The sequence below is a fragment of the Eurosta solidaginis genome, chromosome 5 (genome assembly GCF_040869045.1).
Source record: "Eurosta solidaginis isolate ZX-2024a chromosome 5, ASM4086904v1, whole genome shotgun sequence".
Taxonomy (NCBI): Eukaryota; Metazoa; Arthropoda; class Insecta; order Diptera; family Tephritidae; genus Eurosta; species Eurosta solidaginis.
The window spans coordinates 76,609,150-76,630,801 of NC_090323.1; the positions used below are offsets into that span (position 1 = coordinate 76,609,150).

Below are 21,652 nucleotides of genomic sequence, written 5' to 3' on the forward strand. Positions count from 1 at the left end.
CTGTTAGCAATTAATTGACAATGAGTAATAGAAAGATTTTTCACTTGTATGAATTCTTAATGTAAATTACGTTCCGTTTGATATCGTATTGTAACGAATTTGGTGCAATTCCGCTTATTCCAAATCTTCTGCTAACGTTCGAATCACTAAATTGTTGAATAAATAACTCCACTATTCAATAATGCAAAATGGCCTTTATTCAAGTACTTCACAATACTACTACTTCTCGACAGATAGCGTGCTTAAATCAAACTCATTGCTGATTGTTCAGATTGCGCTCCTTTATACTCTTCAATTTCCTCGTTCCATACTTCTAGGCGTTTCCAGAATTTACTTAGTTACTGCTATAAAATTATAACTACAGATGCACGTGTATAGCTTCTCATATGCGCGTGTATATGTGAGTGACACTTCCACAGAAAATTGCCTACTTTTGGGAGCATCTCAGATAAGATATATATATGTGTTTGTGCGTCTCTTTTCCGCTGCGTGTACGTACATATGTGTTGACATAATGATTGATTCGTTTATGTAGATACAAGTGACTACCTGCTTTATTGTTGTTCCTTATCATCAGACTAGTGATGTGAGTATCACTTAGTGTCACTAATATTCGTCACACTGTCCTCCACCTAATTCCGATCGTCCCGATCAGACAAATCTCTCGATCTAACCGCTGCTAGCCTCTCCAAATGAAACACCATTCTATTTTGTGGTTTCCCAATTGTTTGTATGTGGTAGATGACATCACTGATCCTCTTCACAACTCTGCATGGGCCTTGCCAACTGCACCAAAATTTGGATGCAACACGTTTCCGCCGGTGAGGGTTGTATAGCAGTACCAAATTTCCCTCCCGGAAACTTTCCGAATTATTTTTCCTGTCGTAACTGTGTTTCATCTTACTACTCATTACCCTCCGCCGTTCCCTCACACGCTGTTGTTTGGCCAATGAACTACTTCGTAGAGCTTGCGCTTGACGGATTGGCTTTGTATCATCAGTATCGTCTTGGCGTTTCACAAGAGTAGTGCGCGCTGGCTTGAAACCACCCTTTTTTTCTTTCTGGAAAATTCCTTCAGTCGTTGTAGTGCGTCCATTACGGTTTGTCAATGCCAGTGTTTTTCTCGCAAGTACATTCGGTTTTGATTTGTTTGGCCCATTCGTTCCATCAACCCTTGCCCAATCTGCTGCCTTTGACTTTTGTGGTTTTTGTCGAATCTCTTTCACCAGCACTCGATTACCGCTGAACCCTTTTTCCAAACTGAAGTTAAGTGGCACATCCTTGTTTTTATAGCGCATAATCTTTCTCCGCATATCGATCCTGATGTTATGGTCAACTAAGAAGTCCACTCCCAATATGACTTCATCAACGATCTCCGCTACAAAGAATTTGTGTAGAACCATGACCTTCCCAATTAAGACTTCACAGATCACTTCTCCCAGGACTTGGTTATACTCGCAGTGACCCTACGCAACCTTGCTCCAGGTAATGGCTTTACTGTCCTGTTGACCAAATCAGATCGAAGGAATGAGATGCGCCCGTATCTACAGTCAGTACACGCTCCTTACCATCCACATTTCCTTTGACGGTAAGACTGCTCCAGTTTCCTCCAATTTGTGAGATAGATATCACAGGACATTCAATAGCTGGGGCAAGTTTTCGATCTTTACATCTGACTCGCTCTTGCTTATCTCCTCAAGCTTTACGTTTACGACCAGCCAAGTTGGAACTACTAGGGTTGGTATTGCAATAACGTGCAATGTACCCTGGCTTACCACACTTAAAGCATGTGACTGAATCATTATTTTTCTCTTGCGTGCCCTTTAAAGCTTCCAAAATTGCGTCTACCCACTCCGGTCTTTCTACTTCCACACGATGAGCTTTGTGTGCTGATTTACTCAATAGTGAGTTTCCTGAGTCAATGCATGTGATACCGTTTCTGCAAATGTTGGCTTTGGGTTTGCGTATGTAGCTCGCTTTGTTTCGACGTCCCGTATGCCATTTATAAAGCTCTGAATCTTTACCCTTTCACTGTATTCCACGGTGCAGTGAAATAACTCCCAAATGCAATAACTCCCAACAAAAAAATGAAATAACTCCCAAATATTTTCCATGCAAATTGGGACTTATTTCATTATGAAATAGCTCCCAATTCATTGGGCCTTATTTCATAATTTTTGCTGGTAATTATTTCATAATGAAATAATCCCCAATAAAATTTCTTTGGGAGTTATTTCATAATTTTTTGAGATTGGTTATTTCATTTTTACTGGGACTTACTTCGTTGTCTGTAATTCAGGCATTGGGAGTTAAAAAAAGCGCGCGATGCACACTAATTCAGAAAGATGTTCTACGCAGACTTGTTCCTTTTATTTTTTACTTTTAATAAATTATGTTAATTTCATAAAAAAATGCGATTTTTTAAAATAAATTACGTTTACTTCGACGACACTATTCAAGTTTTCTTGTAATTGTAACTTTTACATATGTACATAATAGTTTGATGTATTTTTCAAATCTCATTGTAACTGATTATATAGTATAAAGATACCATTTTAAATTTTGATTTGGGATTTATTTCATTTTTTTGGGACTTATTTCATTTGGGAGTTATTTCATTTTTTTTTTGGGACTTGTGATTTCATTATGAAATAACTGGCAAATATTGGGAGTTATTTCATTTCCTTCTTTGGGAGTTATTTCATTTAGTAAATTTGGGAGTTATTTCATTTTTATTGGGACTTACTTCATTGGGAGTTATTTCATGGGAGTTATTTCATTTGTGAGTTATTTCACTGCACCGTATTCCACGGATACCTCCGCATTTGCCAACCTTTCAACATCCGAAGCAAACTCCTGCAATGTCTCATTTACTTTTTGGTAAGGGTTTTACCACTCAATTTGGTATATCTGTTTTCTATGCTCGCTTCCGTATGGCCTCTCTAGAGCACTCATCAAAGTTTCGTAGTTGTTCCGCTCTCCCTCGGGAATCGTCTGTAGGATTTCAGCAGCAGATCCTTTCAATGCCACGAATAGTGCAGCAACTTTGTCTTCAGCATTCCAGTTGTTCACTGTTGCGGTCTGGAGCTTAAATACGTGGAAAGGAATAGAGCCGTCAAAAGATGGAGTTTTTACATTCGTATTGCTTGCTGAAACAACTGGGCGATTTAGTTGCAGCTCCTGTATACGACCTTTTAAAGCAATTACCTCAGCCTCGATTTTTTTATCAAACTGCATTATTTTTTCGTTCCTACGGGCTTCTAGTTGTGCAGAGATCTGCGATGATACCTGTTCTGAAATTTGTCCCGACATTACGGATATACGTGCCTCCTGTGCTTCAATCCTGGATGCTATTTGTGACGACATTTCGGATATACGTGCCTCCTGCGTTTCAATCCTGGATGTTATTTGTGACGAAATTTCGGATATACGTTTCTCCTGTGATTCCATTTGGGATACCATATATGTCTTCTGTTCTGCCAGTTGAGTTTCCATCTCGATCCATCGATGTTTGAGCAGATATTGCAGCCAAAATCATGTTCAAGTCTGTGCTTGTAACTGCCTGAGATGTTTCGTTTTTCTCTTCAATTTTTGCTGATGTCTCATCCCCATCAGGATAAAAGACATACTCGTCCTCATCAATTCCTTGCTACTCCATTACCTCTCATAGCCGTGCTTAAGTTCGATCTTATTGCCGGTTGTATTCAATCCACGGTTCTGCAACTCCTTTTTCAGTTGCTGGATCTTTAATTCACTCAACTTTGCCATGTCCAGGTTGTATTCAAAATCTTCGGAATTTATTCAACAATTCCTCTTCTGACACCAATTGTAACGAATTTAGTGCAATTCCGCTTATTCCAAATCTTCTGCTAGCGTTCGAATCACAGATAGCGTGCTTAAATCAAACTCATTGCTGATTGCTCAGATTGCGCTCCTTTATACTCTTCGATTTCCTCGTTCCATACTTCTAGGCGTTTCCAGAATTTACTTAGTTACTGCTATAAAATTATACCTACAGATGCACGTGTATAGCGTCTCATATGCGCGTGTATATGTTAGTGACACTTCCACAGATAATTGCCTACTTTTGGGAGCATCTCAGATAAGATATATGCATGTGTTTGTGCGTATTTTCTCCGCTGCGTTAACGTACATTTGTGTTGACATAATGATTGATTCGTTTATGTAGATACGAGTGACTGCCTGCTTTATTGTTGTTGTGGCTTCATTTACTTAGCATCAGACTAGTGATGTATCACTTAGTGTCCCTAATATTCGTCACAGTATGTTATTATCCCATTTTGTTTATAGGTTTGATGTATCACGTAATTTTCTTTCGTATGGTTGCCGATCTGTGATCTTATGTTACGATTCGAGCCCAGATATACCAAATTGAGCTGCAAAGTCGCTACCAGAAAGCGAATGAAACATTGCAGGAGTTTGCGTTGGAAATTGAAAGATTGGCTCATCTCGCCAACGCGGACACACCCGTGGAATGCCCCGAGAGGGTAAAAATCCAGAGAATACTGTTTACACTATGGGAATATGCTTTGTATGTGAAAGTCTTAATTGACCGACCTGTTCAACCTACCCTAACCTAACCTGTATGATTTTAGTTGCGACTCTTTTTAGTTTAGCTATTCACCTCGAATACGTAACCACTATTTTACAATACCAATAAAATTCGGTCGATTTGAAATCATTCGTTTTTATTAAAAAATAAATAAATAAATTATATTAAATATTCTGTTATATATATGTACATATATCATGTATGTGCTGGTATGTTGCAGTAATGATCGACTTCTGGGTCACTGAAAACTCCATTTTCGTTTTCTTCGCAACTATTATCACCTCCAACTTGGTATGTGGTGTAGACGGAATTTAGCGGTACTTTTTGTGTTGCATTATCCATGTGATTACTTGCATATTCATCAATGTAAAAAGCTAAAAAAAAAAACAAATATTGTTAGAATATGTTTGAAGCGAATTTTTTATGCATGCTATTTTCTATATATTACAATAAGGCATAGCTTCGCACTACAAAGCAAGCGTCAAGTTCTACTATAGAATAGCATATGTACAAATAAAAAACTGAATCAACCAACTTACTACGAACAGAGGAAACAGAAATAAGGATTACGATTTGCGAAAGATATAAACATAAACTCGGCGCTAGGGCCGAACATTTAGCACCCAATGTATAAATTTGTTGGTTAAAAAAATGTAGAGGAAAGTGTGTTTTTTCAATTCCCTTAGTTTAAATTAATTAAAAATTATGTGAACGATTTAATTAATTTTAAACTAACTAAACTATCAAATTAAATATTTTATTCTAGGCTTCAAAATATGCAAACAAATTCTAAAGAAGAGGTATGCATTCCATTGGCATAATTGTGTTAAATTACGTATCTGAAAGGGGAATCGCTTTCACTATATGCGACCCGGCTTATGTGGTGGCTTATGACTCAAAAAAGAAATTGCGAGAAGTAGCTGTTTTCTTTTGAGACATGAGCCACCTTTTCATAGGCTGGGTCACATATACTAAAATATATGTATAAAAATCCTTCAAATTCGTCAATTTAAAAAAAAACGTATAATAAAAAAATAATCAAAATAAAAAGTGTATGAAACTCAAAGTACACCATTCAATTAGAATTCCTTACGGCACTGTTTTCTTAATCACCGGTATCTCCTCCATGTTTAGTATAACTTTCCCTATTCTATTGAACATGGCTTAAATGAATTTTTGACAATTCTTCGTCTTCTGCCAAAGTTGCTACTTGTTTTGAAACAAAAAGTACAACCATCTCACTCTGGTCCAGCCCTGATGAAGCTGCAAGTTTTATTGGACTCCCATTAGAGGATATTGGTAACGATTTGTGAGTGGCCCACCTATTGGATGGGACGAAGCAATGCTACAACAACAATAAAACAATGCCTGCCTAGAACTTGGTACAAACAAAATTCACGTTCTAAACGTCGTCATCATATCTCGCTTAATGTTTCGTTAGGAGCCATGGACGGTGACGAAAAAAGATGGGACAGGCCTTTCGAGAAGATTTATGGTCCTCCCGGAACGCCCAGGGCAGTTATAGAACAAATTTATTGATGAGCTGTTGCATAAGAAAGATGCTTGCTTCTGCTTCGGAATCTCTACTTTTGTACTGTGCAAAAATTTTGGCGGATGCAATGAAATTTCGAAAGTACCGAGCAACTATTACCTCAGCCCAACGCAGAGGGGCCATACCGATACATCTTCCCGGTGAGGAGAGGAAATCAATTTATCACCTCCGACGAGAAGTACACAGAAGGTGCTGTCGGATGCGAAAAAATGCGCGAGCGCTTTCTGCCGACAATATATAATGCATCCTACGGTCGACAAAGATAGACGGAGAGCCAATAAACACGCACATAAACACAAATTCAGCGCGTCATCAATCACCATCACCGCTAGAGAGGTTGAGGACGCCATTGGTCGCGCTAAACCATCCAAAGCAGTGGGCCCAGACGGCATAGCCATGCCGATGCTTAAAAACCTAGGGAAAGAGGGTTTCAAATATTTAGCGCATGTCTTCAACCTGTCTCTTTCCACCTTTGTCATACCCGAGAAATGAAAAATGGCCAAGGTGGTCCCGCTACTAAAGCCTGGGAAACCAGCTAACGTAGGTGAGTCATATCGTCCGATATCTCTCCTATCGCCAGTGGCAAAGACGCTTGAAGCCATTTTGCTCCCTTATTTCCAAGCACATTTGCAGCTAGCCCCTCATCAGCATGACTTCAGAAAACTCCATAGCACTACCTCCGCGCTAAATGTCATTAGCACCCAGATAAATTGCGGTTTGAATCAATACCCCCACCATAGAACAGTACTCGTAGCGCTAGACCTATCAAAAGCTTTTGATACGGTCAACCATGGCTCGTTACTGCAAGACCTGGAAGGGTCTACCCTTCCACCATGTCTTAAAAGGTGGACCGCAAATTATCTAGGTGGTCGGCAGGCATCGGTGCAATTCAGAAACGAAACACCAAAACAAAGGAGAATTAAACAAGGGGCGCCACAGGGTGGTGTCCTATCCCCACTTTTGTTTAATTTCTACATATCTAAGCTACCTTCACCACCGGAAGGAGTCACAATCGTTTCCTACGCCGATGACTGCACAATAATGGCCACAGGCCCAGGCCCAGAGATCGATGAGCTATGCAATAAAATAAACGGCTATCTCCCTGATCTCTCCAGTTTTTTCGCCTCGCGAAACCTGGCATTGTCACCGACTAAATCTTCCGCGACCTTATTTACAACATGGATGCCCCAAATTTCGACCATATTGAACATCCACGTCGATGGCACTACGCTACCGACTGTCCTACACCCCAAAATCTTGGGTGTGACGTTTGATCAGGTTCTACATTTTGGTGCGCACGCAACCGCAATTGTTCCAAGAATTCAGAGCCGTAATAAAATCCTCAAATCCCTTGCTGGCAGTACCTGGGAAAAAGATAAAGAAACGCTCTTGACCACATACAAAGCAATTAGCCAGCTGATTACGTGCTACGCGTCACCCATATGGTCGCCAAGCCTAAAAACCACCCACTGGAAGAAACTACAGGCCTGCCAAAATACTGCTCTCAGAATCGCCACGGGCTGTCTTCTTATGTCCCCAGAACACCATCTGCATAATGAGGAGAGAATACTCCCCATCAGGGAGAGAAATGAGATGCTGACCAAACAGTTTCTGTTGAATACCCAGAAACCTGGGCATCCCAACAGACATCTGATTGACGAACCAGCACCGCCTAGGGGCCTAAGGAGTCATCTCCGTAAGCATTTTGAGGAAATACGGCACCTGAGAACCCAGCCGTATGAAGCGGAAAAACACAAGCAGGTCCTTGGTGAACTCCATAGACAGGCGTCGGACCTTTATGTCGGGAATTGCCCGGTTAGTCCAGTACTTGAAGAAAAATATCCAGAACTCGCGGAAGAGGAACGCATACTCCCCAGGGAAACGCGTGTCACTCTTGCTCAACTTCGTTCTGGATACTGTAACAGGTTAAACTCTTACCTATCCAGAATCAACCACGACATACAAAATGTATTCCCCGCTTGCAATGTGTCCCCACATGACACCAACCATCTCTTTAATTGTAATGTGGAACCAACGCCTCTAACACCCCTTTCCTTATGGTCCACCCCTGTTGAAACGGCAAGTTTCCTTGGACTCCCGTTAGAGGATATTGATGACAATTTGTGATCGGTCGCGGCTATTAGGTGGGGCGAGCATTGCTACAACAACAACAACAACAACGAGAAGTACACAGAGATTTTACTGCCGTATAGACGCGAAAAGAATCTATCCGTCGCTTGCAATGGGAGCTGCAGTGCTGCAGGCAAGTGAACCAGGGAACTGATTCTTGATCGACAGCTTTTGTTAGAGCGGTCACATGGAGAGGTCGACTTCTACCTGACAGTTTTTAAGTGACCACGGCTACTTCCGGGAATATCTCCACAGAATGGCTAAGGTTGAAAATCCGAATTGCTTATACTGTGGGATCATATACAACGCACGCCACACCTTTCTCGAATGCGATCACTTCGCATAGCAACGGAGAAGGGTGGAAGTAACACTAGGCGACCTATTCTCAGGCAGTGTCATACATAAGATGACCTGCGGAAGTGACAGATGGGACATGATCAGCAGATACGCATGGAATATTCTCCTCGCTAAACGGCCATATGGTTGCTTAGTCCAATAACGTGAGAGTAGCCAAAGAGCTGACGTAGTGCGCTTCGCTACCCGAAGTTATGCTAAACACGGTCCCAGGTGCGAAAAATGCGCAGGTTGTGGGAGGTTAGGTTTTCACGCATGAGAAATTGAGCTAAATTAAAAGTAGGCTGCCTATTATTAACTTTGTTGCATGCACGCCCGTTTACACCATTCAATTGTCATAAATAGATTTGAACACACTTTAATGGCTTTTTAATATTCGCATATATATTGTTTATTATGACCTTTTACGATTCTTTTAAAGATTTTGTGTATAAAAACGAGCGTGGCCCTCAACCGATTTCCTTAATTTTTTAGTAACATTACCTATTATAATAATAATCTGGTTGATGAGTTTTGTGATGATAGCTTAAACGGTTATTGATGTATGACCGGTAATTTAAGTTGTGAAAATTATTTTTTCATAGGTGGGCGGTGCCACGCTCATCTTCGATAGTTTCCCAATGTTTTTACTAGGAATCGAACTATTATGAAAATTTGTGTAGGTGTATTATTTACTGAATACAAATTTTTGTTTTTCAAAATTTTATACATGGTTTTCGTCCGAATTTGCTCATAGGACAAAGTTTTTATTGCGGGCCACCTAAAAAAAAAAAAATAAAACAACTTTTCCTTGGATAACTTGTTTGATAGAGGATCAAAAATTAGGATTTTCCCTGTACTTTGTTTTAAAATAAATTGCTTAGTTTGGAAAAAATTACGAAATTTAAGTACAATTCTTATATTTTGTATTGGTCATAACTTCTGAATATAAATAAAGATATTTTGACTATTTTTGTTTTGAATAAATCGTACGACTCTATATTTTAAGCACAACTTTTAAATTTTTGGTAGAGCCACTATTTCTATTTTATTATTATTATTTGTGAAGATCTATTGTGCCTGACCTTTCAGCCTAATTTTGTATATGGATGCTTTTGATGTATCTAAGTATCTCTTCAGGATTTTTACTCCATATCACATAGGGATTAAGAGTCACACCACCTAGATGGGAGAGTCTCTGTCTTGCTAGAGCGACGCATTCGCAGAGAATGTGAACCGGCGTTTCATCCTCCAACTCACAGAAACGACAAATTTGAGTGTCGGATAGATTTAACTTAGGTGATATCGTAGACCACTTTGTCCCGTATAGTGCACAGTTCTTAGGTTCTCCCGGCTTAGATTAATGAGTTTGGTTGATACTTTCGTTGCCGGAAGTATAAACAGTTTGCCCTGGGCAGTCAATCCAGTGACGCCTGAATTGTTTAGTTTCCCAGTTACTTATGGTTTCCCTGGTGTGTGCTCTTGTGAGTCCACAAAAGGGCTCTGGACCATAGAACGCTGGTATAGCACCCTGCTTTGCTGGTAATCTGCATGTTCATTACCATCACGTCCCTGACGTCCGGGAACCCATCCTAACAAAAACTTTGTTATTGGCTTCCAGGTCATTAAGGATTTCAGTGGCTGTCCGACATAATGTAGATGCTCTTCGAGGTTGAGCATCTCAGCAGACTTCTATTGCATGGATTTCTGCCTGAAATATGGTGGGGTAGCATCCCATTGGTATCGATTTCTTGAAGCTCGACAAGCCAACTCCCGTTCTTCCGTCATCGAATTTCGATCCATCCGTGAACCAGACCTCTGAGTCATGGTCATTATAGGGACTCCCTGCTTCCCAGTGGGTCCTGCCCACAATGGACACTTTAGAGTTCCGGGTTTTCCCATGGCACAAAGAAAAATTTCATATATTATATTTCCGTAAAAAAATTTCACTTTGTTTTTTCAATAGAACAAGTGGAGTATTTCGGGTGAAAACAAACTTTTTACGGAAATATATGTATGTGAAATTGTCCTATGTAGCATTGGAAAATCTCTTGCTATTTCTATAGCAAAAGGCTACTCATTTTTTAAATCGATGTAAAAAAGATGTTTGCAGAAGATCAGCAATTTTTAATTTTTGGAAAAAGTCGAGGCTAGCGAATATATTTTCGCAAATTTGAAAAAAAAAAAAAATAAAAGTGGTAAGTGACAGAAATACCAAAGGGGATACATATAATAAGAGCCGTCAGTCTTCTACGAGTGGCGAGTAACTCGCTGGGAATTAAAAAAATTGATGCCTAATATGTTTTCTAAGAGGGACATTTTTAATTGTCTCGCATTTATCCATGCCGTGTAGGCACCTTATGCAAATGTGAATTTAGGAAACAGAATTAATTAATTAATCAAATACAGTCGGAAAAATAAACACAAATACCCCACGAAAATGTATAGAAGACATTTATGCACATCTCGCCAAAAAAAAAAAAAACCGCGACTACCATAACGAAAACATTATGCAAATGGCTACAAAGTAATGAGTGACGTCTCTTGTTATATTTATCCTCTTTGGGAATACTCGCTCTACCAAAAATGTAATACCTTGTTCTTAAAATATAGAGTTGTATGATTTATTGAAAACCGTTCATAAGTTATGGTCAATGCTAGAATTGATAATTCCACTTCAAATTCACAATTGTTTGCAAAGTTGTTTTAGGAGGCCAGCAATAAAAATTTTGTCCTCATATTAAATAGGGATATAGGACGAGTGGAAACGAACGTAGATACGAAATTTCAATAGCATACCACAATTTACTACTCATTTTATCGTGACAGACAGACGGACATAGCTTAGAAAGAAATAGCCGTTAGGCTTCCCTGCCACCAAGTTATATATTTACAACACTTTTTTACTATAATGTAATGCTTGGTTTTCACTAGGCCAATTTTGAGTACAGACTTGGCAATGGCATGAAAACGGTTTGTCATACAACGTCAAATCCGTTTGCTGTTCGTTTTGACTACAAAGGCAATTTCATTTTGACATAATAAAAACTAAGCATAAAGGATTACCTGCATGGGTGAAGGTGCTACGTCGCATATTTTGATTTTCCTTATTTTATGCATTAGGTACTCGTTTATAACAATTTGTTTAGCCTTGAAACAACCGTTTTAAAAAAAATTATAAACGTTTAAATTTTTCGAAGTTCTTAACACCTTCATCCAGTCATGTCTATTGTTGAAGTTTTTCCGAAATGAGTAGCTATTACAATGAAAATATACAAACAACTATATCTACATGAAACTAAACAATAGTTAATCAAATCAAAAATCATTTCATCTACCACCACAATATATATGTCTCGTTGGCCTCTTTAAAATTGAGATATGAAAGCAGAAAGATCGCACAGCTTAAAATATATCACTTACAAAAAGAAGTAAACGAAATGTCTTTCCTATGTATTAGCTGTGGTGCAGGGCAGACAAATGTGTTAAGTCCAAACATTTTTTGCCTTTGAAAAATTTCAATTTATTTACTTTTTTACTATAGTGGCTTTACTTGCTTGGCATATATTTTTTATTTTATTATTCTCTAACCTACTGACTAAAAGTTATACGAGTTTTTTTGAAAACATGTGTGTATGAAACCAAAGATCTCACAAACTGCGAGTTACAGGTGTACAATTTGATATTCATTTTTCTTTTCATAAGGGGAGCATTGGCAGTTCTCAACTTGTACCCAAGTGTGATTGGGCTCAAATGTAAAATTCCAATACTGTACTATTTTCATGAAAATAAAATAAAACATGTATAAATTATTTTTAATTTATAATTCTTCATTAATGCTACCAATTTGTTTATTTATTATAATAGTAATAGCTATATAATAGTTGGCTTTGGTGGTGTCATCCAATGGAAGATATCAACTGCAGGATTGTGCTGGATATTCATTTGAGAACTACAAATTCCTCAAAATTTCCAAGTTTGGAGAATAATTTGAAAATGATGTTGGATATCAACTTGAGAACTATCAGGTTTGAGAATAATGAACGAGCTACTATTATGGCGAATATTAGCATCACTATGCTGTTAGTAAATAATCACAACACAAAACAGCAAGCAGCCAAACTTATGTACATGCCCACATATAACCAGCAGTTCGAAGTGAAGGATATCACACACACACCTGTAGTCATCAGCCGAAGTTATTACACACACAAACATACGCATATAGCTCAATTACCAAGCAGGAGATACAATAGTTCTAGAAGGTGAAACGGAAATCTCCAAAATTCGTTACACTATACATTTCTCGAAGGCTGGAGAGATATATTTTTTTAATCCGCTGGTATTTGATGCCTTTCGCAAGGATAGAGATTATGCATTAGTATAGGTTGTGGTGTACTGTTTGCTGCTACACGTAAGTAACTTCGAGCCTCTTTTCTCCAGCTGAGGGATATGGATTCCAAGCTAGATCAACTTTGCGTTAAATTGCATGCGAGTGTGGTTTGCTGTTCTTATGTGTGTCTTATAATCAGCCGGGTAGCCCCGAAGCCCTATATAAGGCGCATGTCTACAACATTCTAGCCGTAAATAGCATTATTTGCTGACAATGAACTTTGTGTCTTGGGGGTTTTTAATGTGGGTAGCATTTCGTTGATATCTCTAGATGGTGATTATTTTCTTTATTAGTTCTAATTCGTATATTGTTGATAATCTGCAAGGTATTGAATTATTATAGATCAATAGCTATCTTAATCTTTTAAACCGGATTTTAGATGTAATTTTTTTAGGCTATAATGCAAACTACATATAAGCTTCCATTAGCAGCTAGTAGCATCTCGCCTCCAAACCCTCATCACAGTCCATTCGTGTTGGAAGTGGAATTTTATCGCTTTCGAATTACCAACTGGTATGAATTTCACTGCTTTCAACTACTTGTGTTGCAATTATGCCGAATTAAGCCCGGTTTTTCAGTACAAGTTCAACTAAGTTTGTCAGTTAAACTGCGCTTCACCTTATTCTGCAGTTTCCCAGTCTACTTTAACTGAAGTTTAAGCTGATCTTAAGCGCCCGATCCAACAGGGTTAAACTCTAGTTAACCTATAAGTTATTTGAGTTCGTTCGAAATGGCGTCGAATATACCCAACAAGCATTTGGGCTTGAGTACCATTAGAGCTCATGTTGACAACTAGGCATACTTCTAAAATCTCAAGAGTTCTTTCGAAACAGTGGCTCAACTCAAGAATCGTAGCGTACTCAGCAAAAGAGGCATTTTTTTATAAAACAAAAAATGCTATTTATATGAGTTAACCGGGGATTGCCCGTATTTCTTTAAATGTATGAAAACATTTTTTTCAAGCAATTTTTAATTTTATAATTTATTTAATAATTTGGGAAAAATTTAAACAACGTGAAATCAGGACGGGCAAGGCGACAGCTATTTCGATTATACCTTGTAAATCTCTTCAAAGCCTTTTCTGCCGGGAGTAGAAGTCGAACCCGCACTCCTACGATAGTTGAAATGGTTAAAAACGCATTCAGCTACGTCATGCCTTAGTTGTTGTAAAGTTTTTCCCAATTGCTTTCTTTCGCATATATTATCTTCTACACATCACATACTTCGTATGTAGTTATGTGTTGAAGTTATGCATGTTTGTAAGGCGGTTTTCAGAGAAACTTGGTATTGTTGCTGTTTTTGTTCTATTTATAGAACTACACCGAATTAACCAAATGTTGTCTGTTTATATGAGTTAACCGGGGATTGCCCGTATTGCTTTAAATGTATGGAAACATTTATTTCAAGCAATTTTTAATTTTATAATTTATTTAATAATTTGGGAAAAATTTAAACAACGTGACATCAGGACGGACAAGGCGACAGCTGTTTCGATTATACCTTGTAAATCTCTTCAAAGCCTTTTCTCCCTGGAGTGTGAGTCGAACCCGCACTCCTACCATAGTTGAAATGGTTACAAACGCATTCAGCTACGTCGTGCCTTAGTTGTTGTGAAGTTTTTCACAATTGCCTTCTTTCGCATATATTACCTTCTACACATCACATACTTCGTATGTAGTTATGTGTTGAAGTTATGCATGTTTGCAAGGCGGTTTTCAGAGAAACTTGGTATTGTTGCTGTTTTTGTTCTATTTATAGAACTACAACGAATTAACCAAATGTTGTCTGTTTATATGAGTTAACCGGGGATTGCCCGTATTACTTTAAATGTATGAAAGCATTTATTTCAAGCAATTTTTAATTTTATAATTTATTTAATAATTTGGGAAAAATTTAAACAACGTGACATCAGGACGGGCAAGGCGACAGCTGTTTCGATTATACCTTGTAAATCTCTTCAAAGCCTTTCTCCCGGGAGTGACAGTCGAACCCGCACTCCTGCGATAGTTGAAAAGGTTACAAACGCATTCAGCTATGTCATGCCGTAGTTGTTGTAAAGTTTTTCCCAATTGCCTTCTTTCGCGAATATTATCTTCTACACATCACATACTCGGTATGTAGTTATGTGTTGAAGTTATGTATGTTTGTAAGGCGGTTTTCAGAGAAACTTGGTATTGTTGCTGTTTTTGTTCTATTTATAGAACTACAACGAATTAACCAAATGTTGTCTGTTTATATGAGTTAACCGGCGATTGCCGGTATTGCTTTAAATGTATGAAAACATTTATTTCAAGCAATTTTTAATTTTATAATTTATTTAATAATTTGGGAAAAATGTAAACAACGTGACATCAGGACGGACAAGGCGACAGCTATGCTGATGCTATGCTATTACTTAAGTTGAAACAATTTAATTCCCAACTAGTGGTTCTCTAACTGGACTCGAATGTAAGATTCCATACCACAGTATTTTCAGGAAAATAAAATAACAATTTTTGTTGTTATATCGGCCTACTGATTTGTAAGATCGCGGGTTCGAATCGAGCTCAAGGCCTAACAATAATTATTTTATCATTATTCAGCCCCATTCTGCATTTCGACATGGATTGGAATTTTTTCGATTTGGTAATTTTGGTATTCTGTGTTCCAATCTATTTCGATCCAATTTCGAATCGTTCGATTTTGTGTATTCTGCATTTCGATCGTAGTTCCGTTTTTCTAAGTTGCAAATTAGTTGGCGGAAAAATATTTTCTTTTTATTTTTTTATTAATTTATAACAGAATTTTAACAAAAATGTAAGTAAAACTTGTTAAGAAACGTAAAAGGCTTAATGATGATTGTTTTTTATATGTTTCCAGGTCAAAAACAACATGTAGATGTCGAAGTCCTTGGACGTATTTGCCCCGCAAAAGTATCTAACACATACTTATTAAGTCGAAAGTTTTTTTGAACATACATAAGAAAATAAGTCATTAAACTTTTTAAGTTCAATTTCTTACAATTCGACACTCATCTCAAATGGATTACACAAATTTCGCAATATTTGCCTTTCCATTCTCGCCTGGCCAGTTTCGTATGCGTTGCTTTCCAACTCCACAAATAATGCCGCGGCTATTGATTCCATTATAACAGACAGCTACAATTTGTTTCTCTTCGTTGGGTCCAGTTATATACCAAAGCAAACTGCTGAAGTAGAGGAAGGTGAAGCGAAAACGTAAACAATCCTTGCGGAAAGAATAAATAAATCTTTATAAAGTATTTTAGGCTAGTGTAATGAAGTTAGCATCGATTAAATTCAGAAAATGTCAACTAGATTCGTGCTGGAATCCGTTTTAACAAAACTTGGTGGCCACGGCAGGGAATTGTTGCAGAATGAATGTGAAAAGTGGACTTGTTTGATGTCGCAGTGTTGTGAATATCAATTGGCAAGAACCAGAATAGAAGTAGGATTAATGAAGACAAACAAAAAACCGCTGTGGTGGCTGAATGGTTATAGCAGCGGAGCCTAAACGTTGCCGATGAAGGAATTTAGCAGTTCCCGAAATGGATCTATACAACGAGCTTTGGCAGTTGTCTAAATTTTTTCTTTCTTCTATTCTAATTTAAAAATTTTTTCAATTAAGAAAAAATTTATCATAACAATAATAATGATAAAATAATTATTGTTAGGCCTTGAGATCGATTCGAATATATATGTATAATTTATTTTTAATTAATTACGCTTCATTACTGCTATCAACCAGGTGTTTATTTCTCACAATAAAAAGCTGTTGGTTTTGGTGTTACCTCCTTGGAAATTTTGTTTTCAACTCCACCTCAACTCGTAGGATATCAACTAGAGAAATGTGTTGAATATTCAATGGAGAACTGTACATTTCTCAAAATCTTCCAAAGGTCGGAAAATATTTAAAGAACGACGTCTTAAGGAAGGTTTCGTCCTTGGAGCTTCGAGAACTATACGTTTTACAAAATTTCTCAAAGGTTGAATAGTGATTGGAGAATGAAGTTGGATGTCACCTAGAGAACTATCTGACTTAAGAATAATTAAATAATGATGTTGGATATCACCTCCGGAACTAGATATAATTCGCTGGAGAAATATTTTTTCCATGTTTGTTGGGTAAACAAAATCCAGCTGTTGCCGTATCTACAAATTATCTAGATAATAAAAAAGCAGTGTTGCCGTAAGCCTACCCCAAAAGCGGCCTTAAGCTGCGATTGAAGTAGTTTAACTGGAGTTTAAATTTGACTCGAGTTTAAGCAAACTTAGTTAACCAACTACTGAAAAACCGGGCCCTAAACACAATGTTTGTGTTGGGGAATATGGATGTAACTGGCTGCTTTAATTTTTTTAAGTCCACATTACGTAATATCTGTTTGAATCACAATACATAGATCGAAAACCACTAAGCGTCCACGGTTCTCGTAAGAACTCACACGTTTAAGAAATTTGAAGAATAAGTTTTATAAAAAGCATAGAAAATCTAATACCACCAATGATCGCAGATGTTATATATTGTACAGAGATGTATTTAATAAGCTCAATAGATCTTTGTATCGACGTTACAGTCAACAATGTTGAAAACAATATTAAATTTCACCACAAATTTTTTGGAACTATATTAAATCTTCGAAGATTTGTTCAGATATACCTGCATTTGTTAGGCTAAGGGGGGTGTCAGCCAACTCAATTTCTGAAGCGGCCTATTTGTTGATTTCTTTTCTTTCAATTTCATTTGGGATGAATCCATGGATCTTGCTTCTGAAGAACTCTCAAACTTAGAAACTTCCGTCAGCTTTGGAAAGTTAAGTTTGCCGGATTTGGATATTGCTAATGGCATCGAGCAGCTAAAGATATCAACGACAACTGACGCTGATGGACTCTCAGCTGTTTTAATGTCACTGTCTGCCAGAGCATTTCTTGATTTAACTTTTATCACTCCTATACTTAAAAAGTGGTGACAAAAATTATGTAATTAATTACAGACCAATTTTCAAACTTACCACAATTTCAAAGCTATTTGAGTGCATAGCTAGGGAAACAATTTAAATTTCTTTAAAACATTTGCTCTGTCCTCGACAGCACGGGCTTGTGCCGGGTAGATCCACCACAACAAATTTAGCTATTTTTACGGAAGACTAACAAAGCTTTTCAAAAAGGAAAATAGAAAAACACAAAAAAAAAATTCAAAATTTAATTTTCGCTGCATTTGCTGCAAAAGATAATATGGCTTTTTGGAAAATTACTGCGCGCCATAAGAGTATTTCCAACTTTAAAAATCTAGTTGTAGGGCGAAATGCCTCTACAGAGTTAGATGTTGTTGTTGCTGTGCACCTTTCGTCTTTTAAGTCGTCAGTAACTGAGAATAATATAATTGCTTATGTCGAGAAACATTCCGGTATCGACAGTAAGTTTATCTCGGGCTACAAACTTGTCAAGAAAGACACCGCTACAGGGTCTTCGGAAAATCAATTTTAAACTTGGTTTATAATAAGCTTCTTGATCCCAATCCAAAATCACAGCATGATAAAAAATAATTTAGATAACAATATAGACAAAATGAATGTTCCTAGCTTTAATTCTTGTATTAGGTTAGGTTAGGTTGAACTGGCCGGTCCATGAGGACCTCACGTAGACTGAAAAGTCCATAGTGTTACCAGAAGTTTGTTTTAACGACCAAACTGAGAAACCCTATCAAAAACCAGGACCTATGTTATAAAATAACTCCGTCCTCTTGGCAAATACTAGAAGCTTCTAGGACTTAAGCCACTTGCTGCTTCTAGATATGACAGCTGTATCACTACTAATAGCTGGAGTCTTAGCCAGGCAAGCGCAGGACACGAGCACAGAACGTGTTCGATTGTTTCCTCCTCCAGCCCGCACTTCCTACATCTGCTATCACTGACCAAGCCTAATTTAAAGACAGTGTCCAGTTAGAATACCCGTCATGAGTCTGCAGTCCTCTCTTTTTAATGATAGAAGCAACTTTGTTCTTGTATTAATAATCTAAAAAATCTTTAAATTTATTACCAGAATATTTCTGCGTACTAGAGCGAGGGAAGTATTCCTATTTTCATCCCGTTGTGAATTTGATGTGTTTGTTCTCGTTACAACTTGGCTAAATGGCGTTTTTTTGACGCTGAATCCTTTGATCCTAATGTTTTTGAAACCTATCGTAATGACAGGGATGCACAGAAAACAGGTTGAAGTAGAGAGGGGGGGCCTAATCCCTGCTAAACGTACCCTGAGATCTTCGGTTTTTCCGCTATTAAATGACGACTCCCTAATCGATCAACTCTGAGCCCGAATTTTTGGTAGTTTGTTTATTTGCGTGTGTTACATCCCACCCAGCAGTTCAGATTATCAGATACGAATAATATGTTACACATTTGCGAAAATAATGAAGATGATCATTTCTGTATACTACGTGATTTCAACTTAAACAAGGTCTCATGGTCTAACCTTCTTAATAATATTAACTTAACTGCCACCAATGTAAGTAACCTACATGAGATACATTTTTTGGATAGTCTTTCTAGCATCAATCTTAACCAATTTAATTATATCCCTAATCAACTTGGTAATATCCTAGATCTCGTGTTTATCGATGAGAACTCTGTCTTTCCTTTACAGGAATGTACTTTCCCTATCTGTAAATCTTATATGCATCATGTCCCTCTATTTTTAAACGGTTTTATTTAGCTTGACTTGAAAGGCCGGCCGCACGGCCGTGGTGAACGAATTTTGTAATTGAACTTAAGTAACTTCCCGATAAGCTACCAGCTTGAAACTTGGAATATAGTTCAGAACCCGATGACCATGCAATAATAAGAAAAAAAACTCCGGTAGGTGGCGCATGGATCGAAATATTTCAAAAAATCGTATTTGTGGTCCGATTTGGCTCATATTTTGAACACATAATACATACATGAATAGAAAGCGACCTATGATGTCCGATTTGGCTCATATTTGGAGCAAATATTACATACAGTCCGGTAGAAGTGACGTCAAAATATGTTGTAGTTCGAGGAGGGACAAGCATACGTGGCGCAGAGTCTAGTAAAGTCTTTGGAAGGATTATGTATTGAGGACTTAGATTGTAACAAATTGTCAGGAAAGAGTTCTTCTAATAATGAGTCACCAAATGAACTAAATATAATAAGAAATAATAGGCAATTAAATAAAGACGAAAAAGTTTAAAATAAAATAATTAAAAAAAAAATTTAAGTTAAACGGTTTTATTGAAAACAATACTTACATGAAGGAATAATAATACTAAAAGCTAGAAAATAATTAGGTAGGTCATTGGTACTAGTCATCACACTCCTCATCAATCAAGGGCGTTGATCAGACAATTAAATAAAAGCGTTGGACGCGTCAAACTTCTATTGATAGTCATATATAAGACCAACTGAACCTTAATAAGGTTATGCTATGCCTCACATTTTTAGAAATTTCACGCGTCCAACGCTTTTATTTAATTGCCTGATCAACGCCCTAGATTGATGAGGAGTGTGATGACTAGTACCTAGGACCTACCTAATTATTTTCTAGCTTTTAGTATCATTATTACTTCATGTAAGTATTGTTTTCAATAAAACCGTTTAACTAAAAATTTTTTTAAAACTATTTTATTATCTCTTCAGTTCTGTACTTTCCCTCCTCTCACCATGTTTGAACATCAATCTTTGAACTTCAGGGATGCTGATTATAACTCTCTAAATGCTACTTTTCTTGGTTTGATAGTGTGGCATCTTATTCGTTCGTTGCTTCTTCGGGCGTTCCCCAGGGTAGCGTCTTGGGCCCGTTGCTATTTATTTTGTTCATTAAGAATATATCCTCGTGCTTTTCTAAATGCAGTGGTTTAAATACCTACCATAAAACCAAACGTGTAGAAGATTCTTTAATTTTACGAAGTGAGCTGGACAAATTATATAACTGCTGTGCCCGTAATCGCTTATTTCTGAACATTTGTAAGTGTCATTATACCTCTTATGTTAGAGTTTCTGGTATTACTTCGTATAGTATCTCAGAAATTACACTGAAAACATTAAATTAGTCATTAAATTTATATATATATAATTTTTTTGATTCCAAGCTAAATTTCATAACCAGCTTTGAGCACCAGCACATATGTATACACGGTTACCAAATTGAGAATGTGTTAGTATACACGAAGTCGTAGCGACCACGAAAGCTAAATCAATTATTTATTTAGGTTTTTCTGTTCAGCTCTTCTACAGTGGGCACGGGTCACGCGCATTCTATGGTACTTTGTTTTAAGCATCAAAATCAAACTAAATGACCTACCGCTGATTTTGACGAAGAGGTCGTTGTGCTCAAGCTCATCGTATACGTACATGGTTACTTAGCAGGTGCCAAGCTTACGCTCACCCCTGTTCATAACCCGCACAAGCTTTGCTGTTTCCAAAGCTTACGTGACGTTAGCTTTTATTCGTCGTAACTGTTCGTCATTTTGTGATCCCTATACCCTCAAGCTATTGTACTCGTCTTTAGTTCGGTCTATGTTGGAGTATGCGGTATTTGTTTAGAGGCCTTTCCATGCAGTTCTAAGAGGCTGGGTATGTTCAGGGAGCCTTTATACACTTTGCTTTGCGATCGTTGAATTTTGAGGACCCTATACCGTCTTATAGATCTCGTTGTTTGCC

At 37.6% G+C, this 21,652-nt stretch overlaps 2 protein-coding genes across 9 annotated transcripts in view; one reads left to right on the forward strand and one right to left on the reverse strand.

Annotated features, from left to right (window-relative positions):
• LOC137253063 (protein transport protein Sec24C-like) overlaps positions 1-21,652 on the forward strand; it is a 584,014-nt gene that overhangs the window by 95,826 nt on the left and 466,536 nt on the right. The gene's annotated exons all lie outside the window — the stretch shown is intronic.
• Positions 4,684-21,652, reverse strand: part of bmm (brummer) — a 263,847-nt gene continuing 246,878 nt past the window's right edge. For 3 of the 5 annotated variants that reach the window (XM_067757478.1, XM_067757476.1, XM_067757477.1), the window contains one exon: positions 4,684-4,947. In XM_067757478.1, coding sequence (XP_067613579.1) covers positions 4,885-4,947 — 63 coding nt within the window. In that variant the 3' untranslated portion in view covers positions 4,684-4,884. Of the gene's footprint in view, positions 4,948-12,768; positions 13,300-21,652 lie in introns of all 5 variants that reach the window. The other 2 variants (XR_010947614.1, XR_010947612.1) reach the window with 2 other exon arrangements.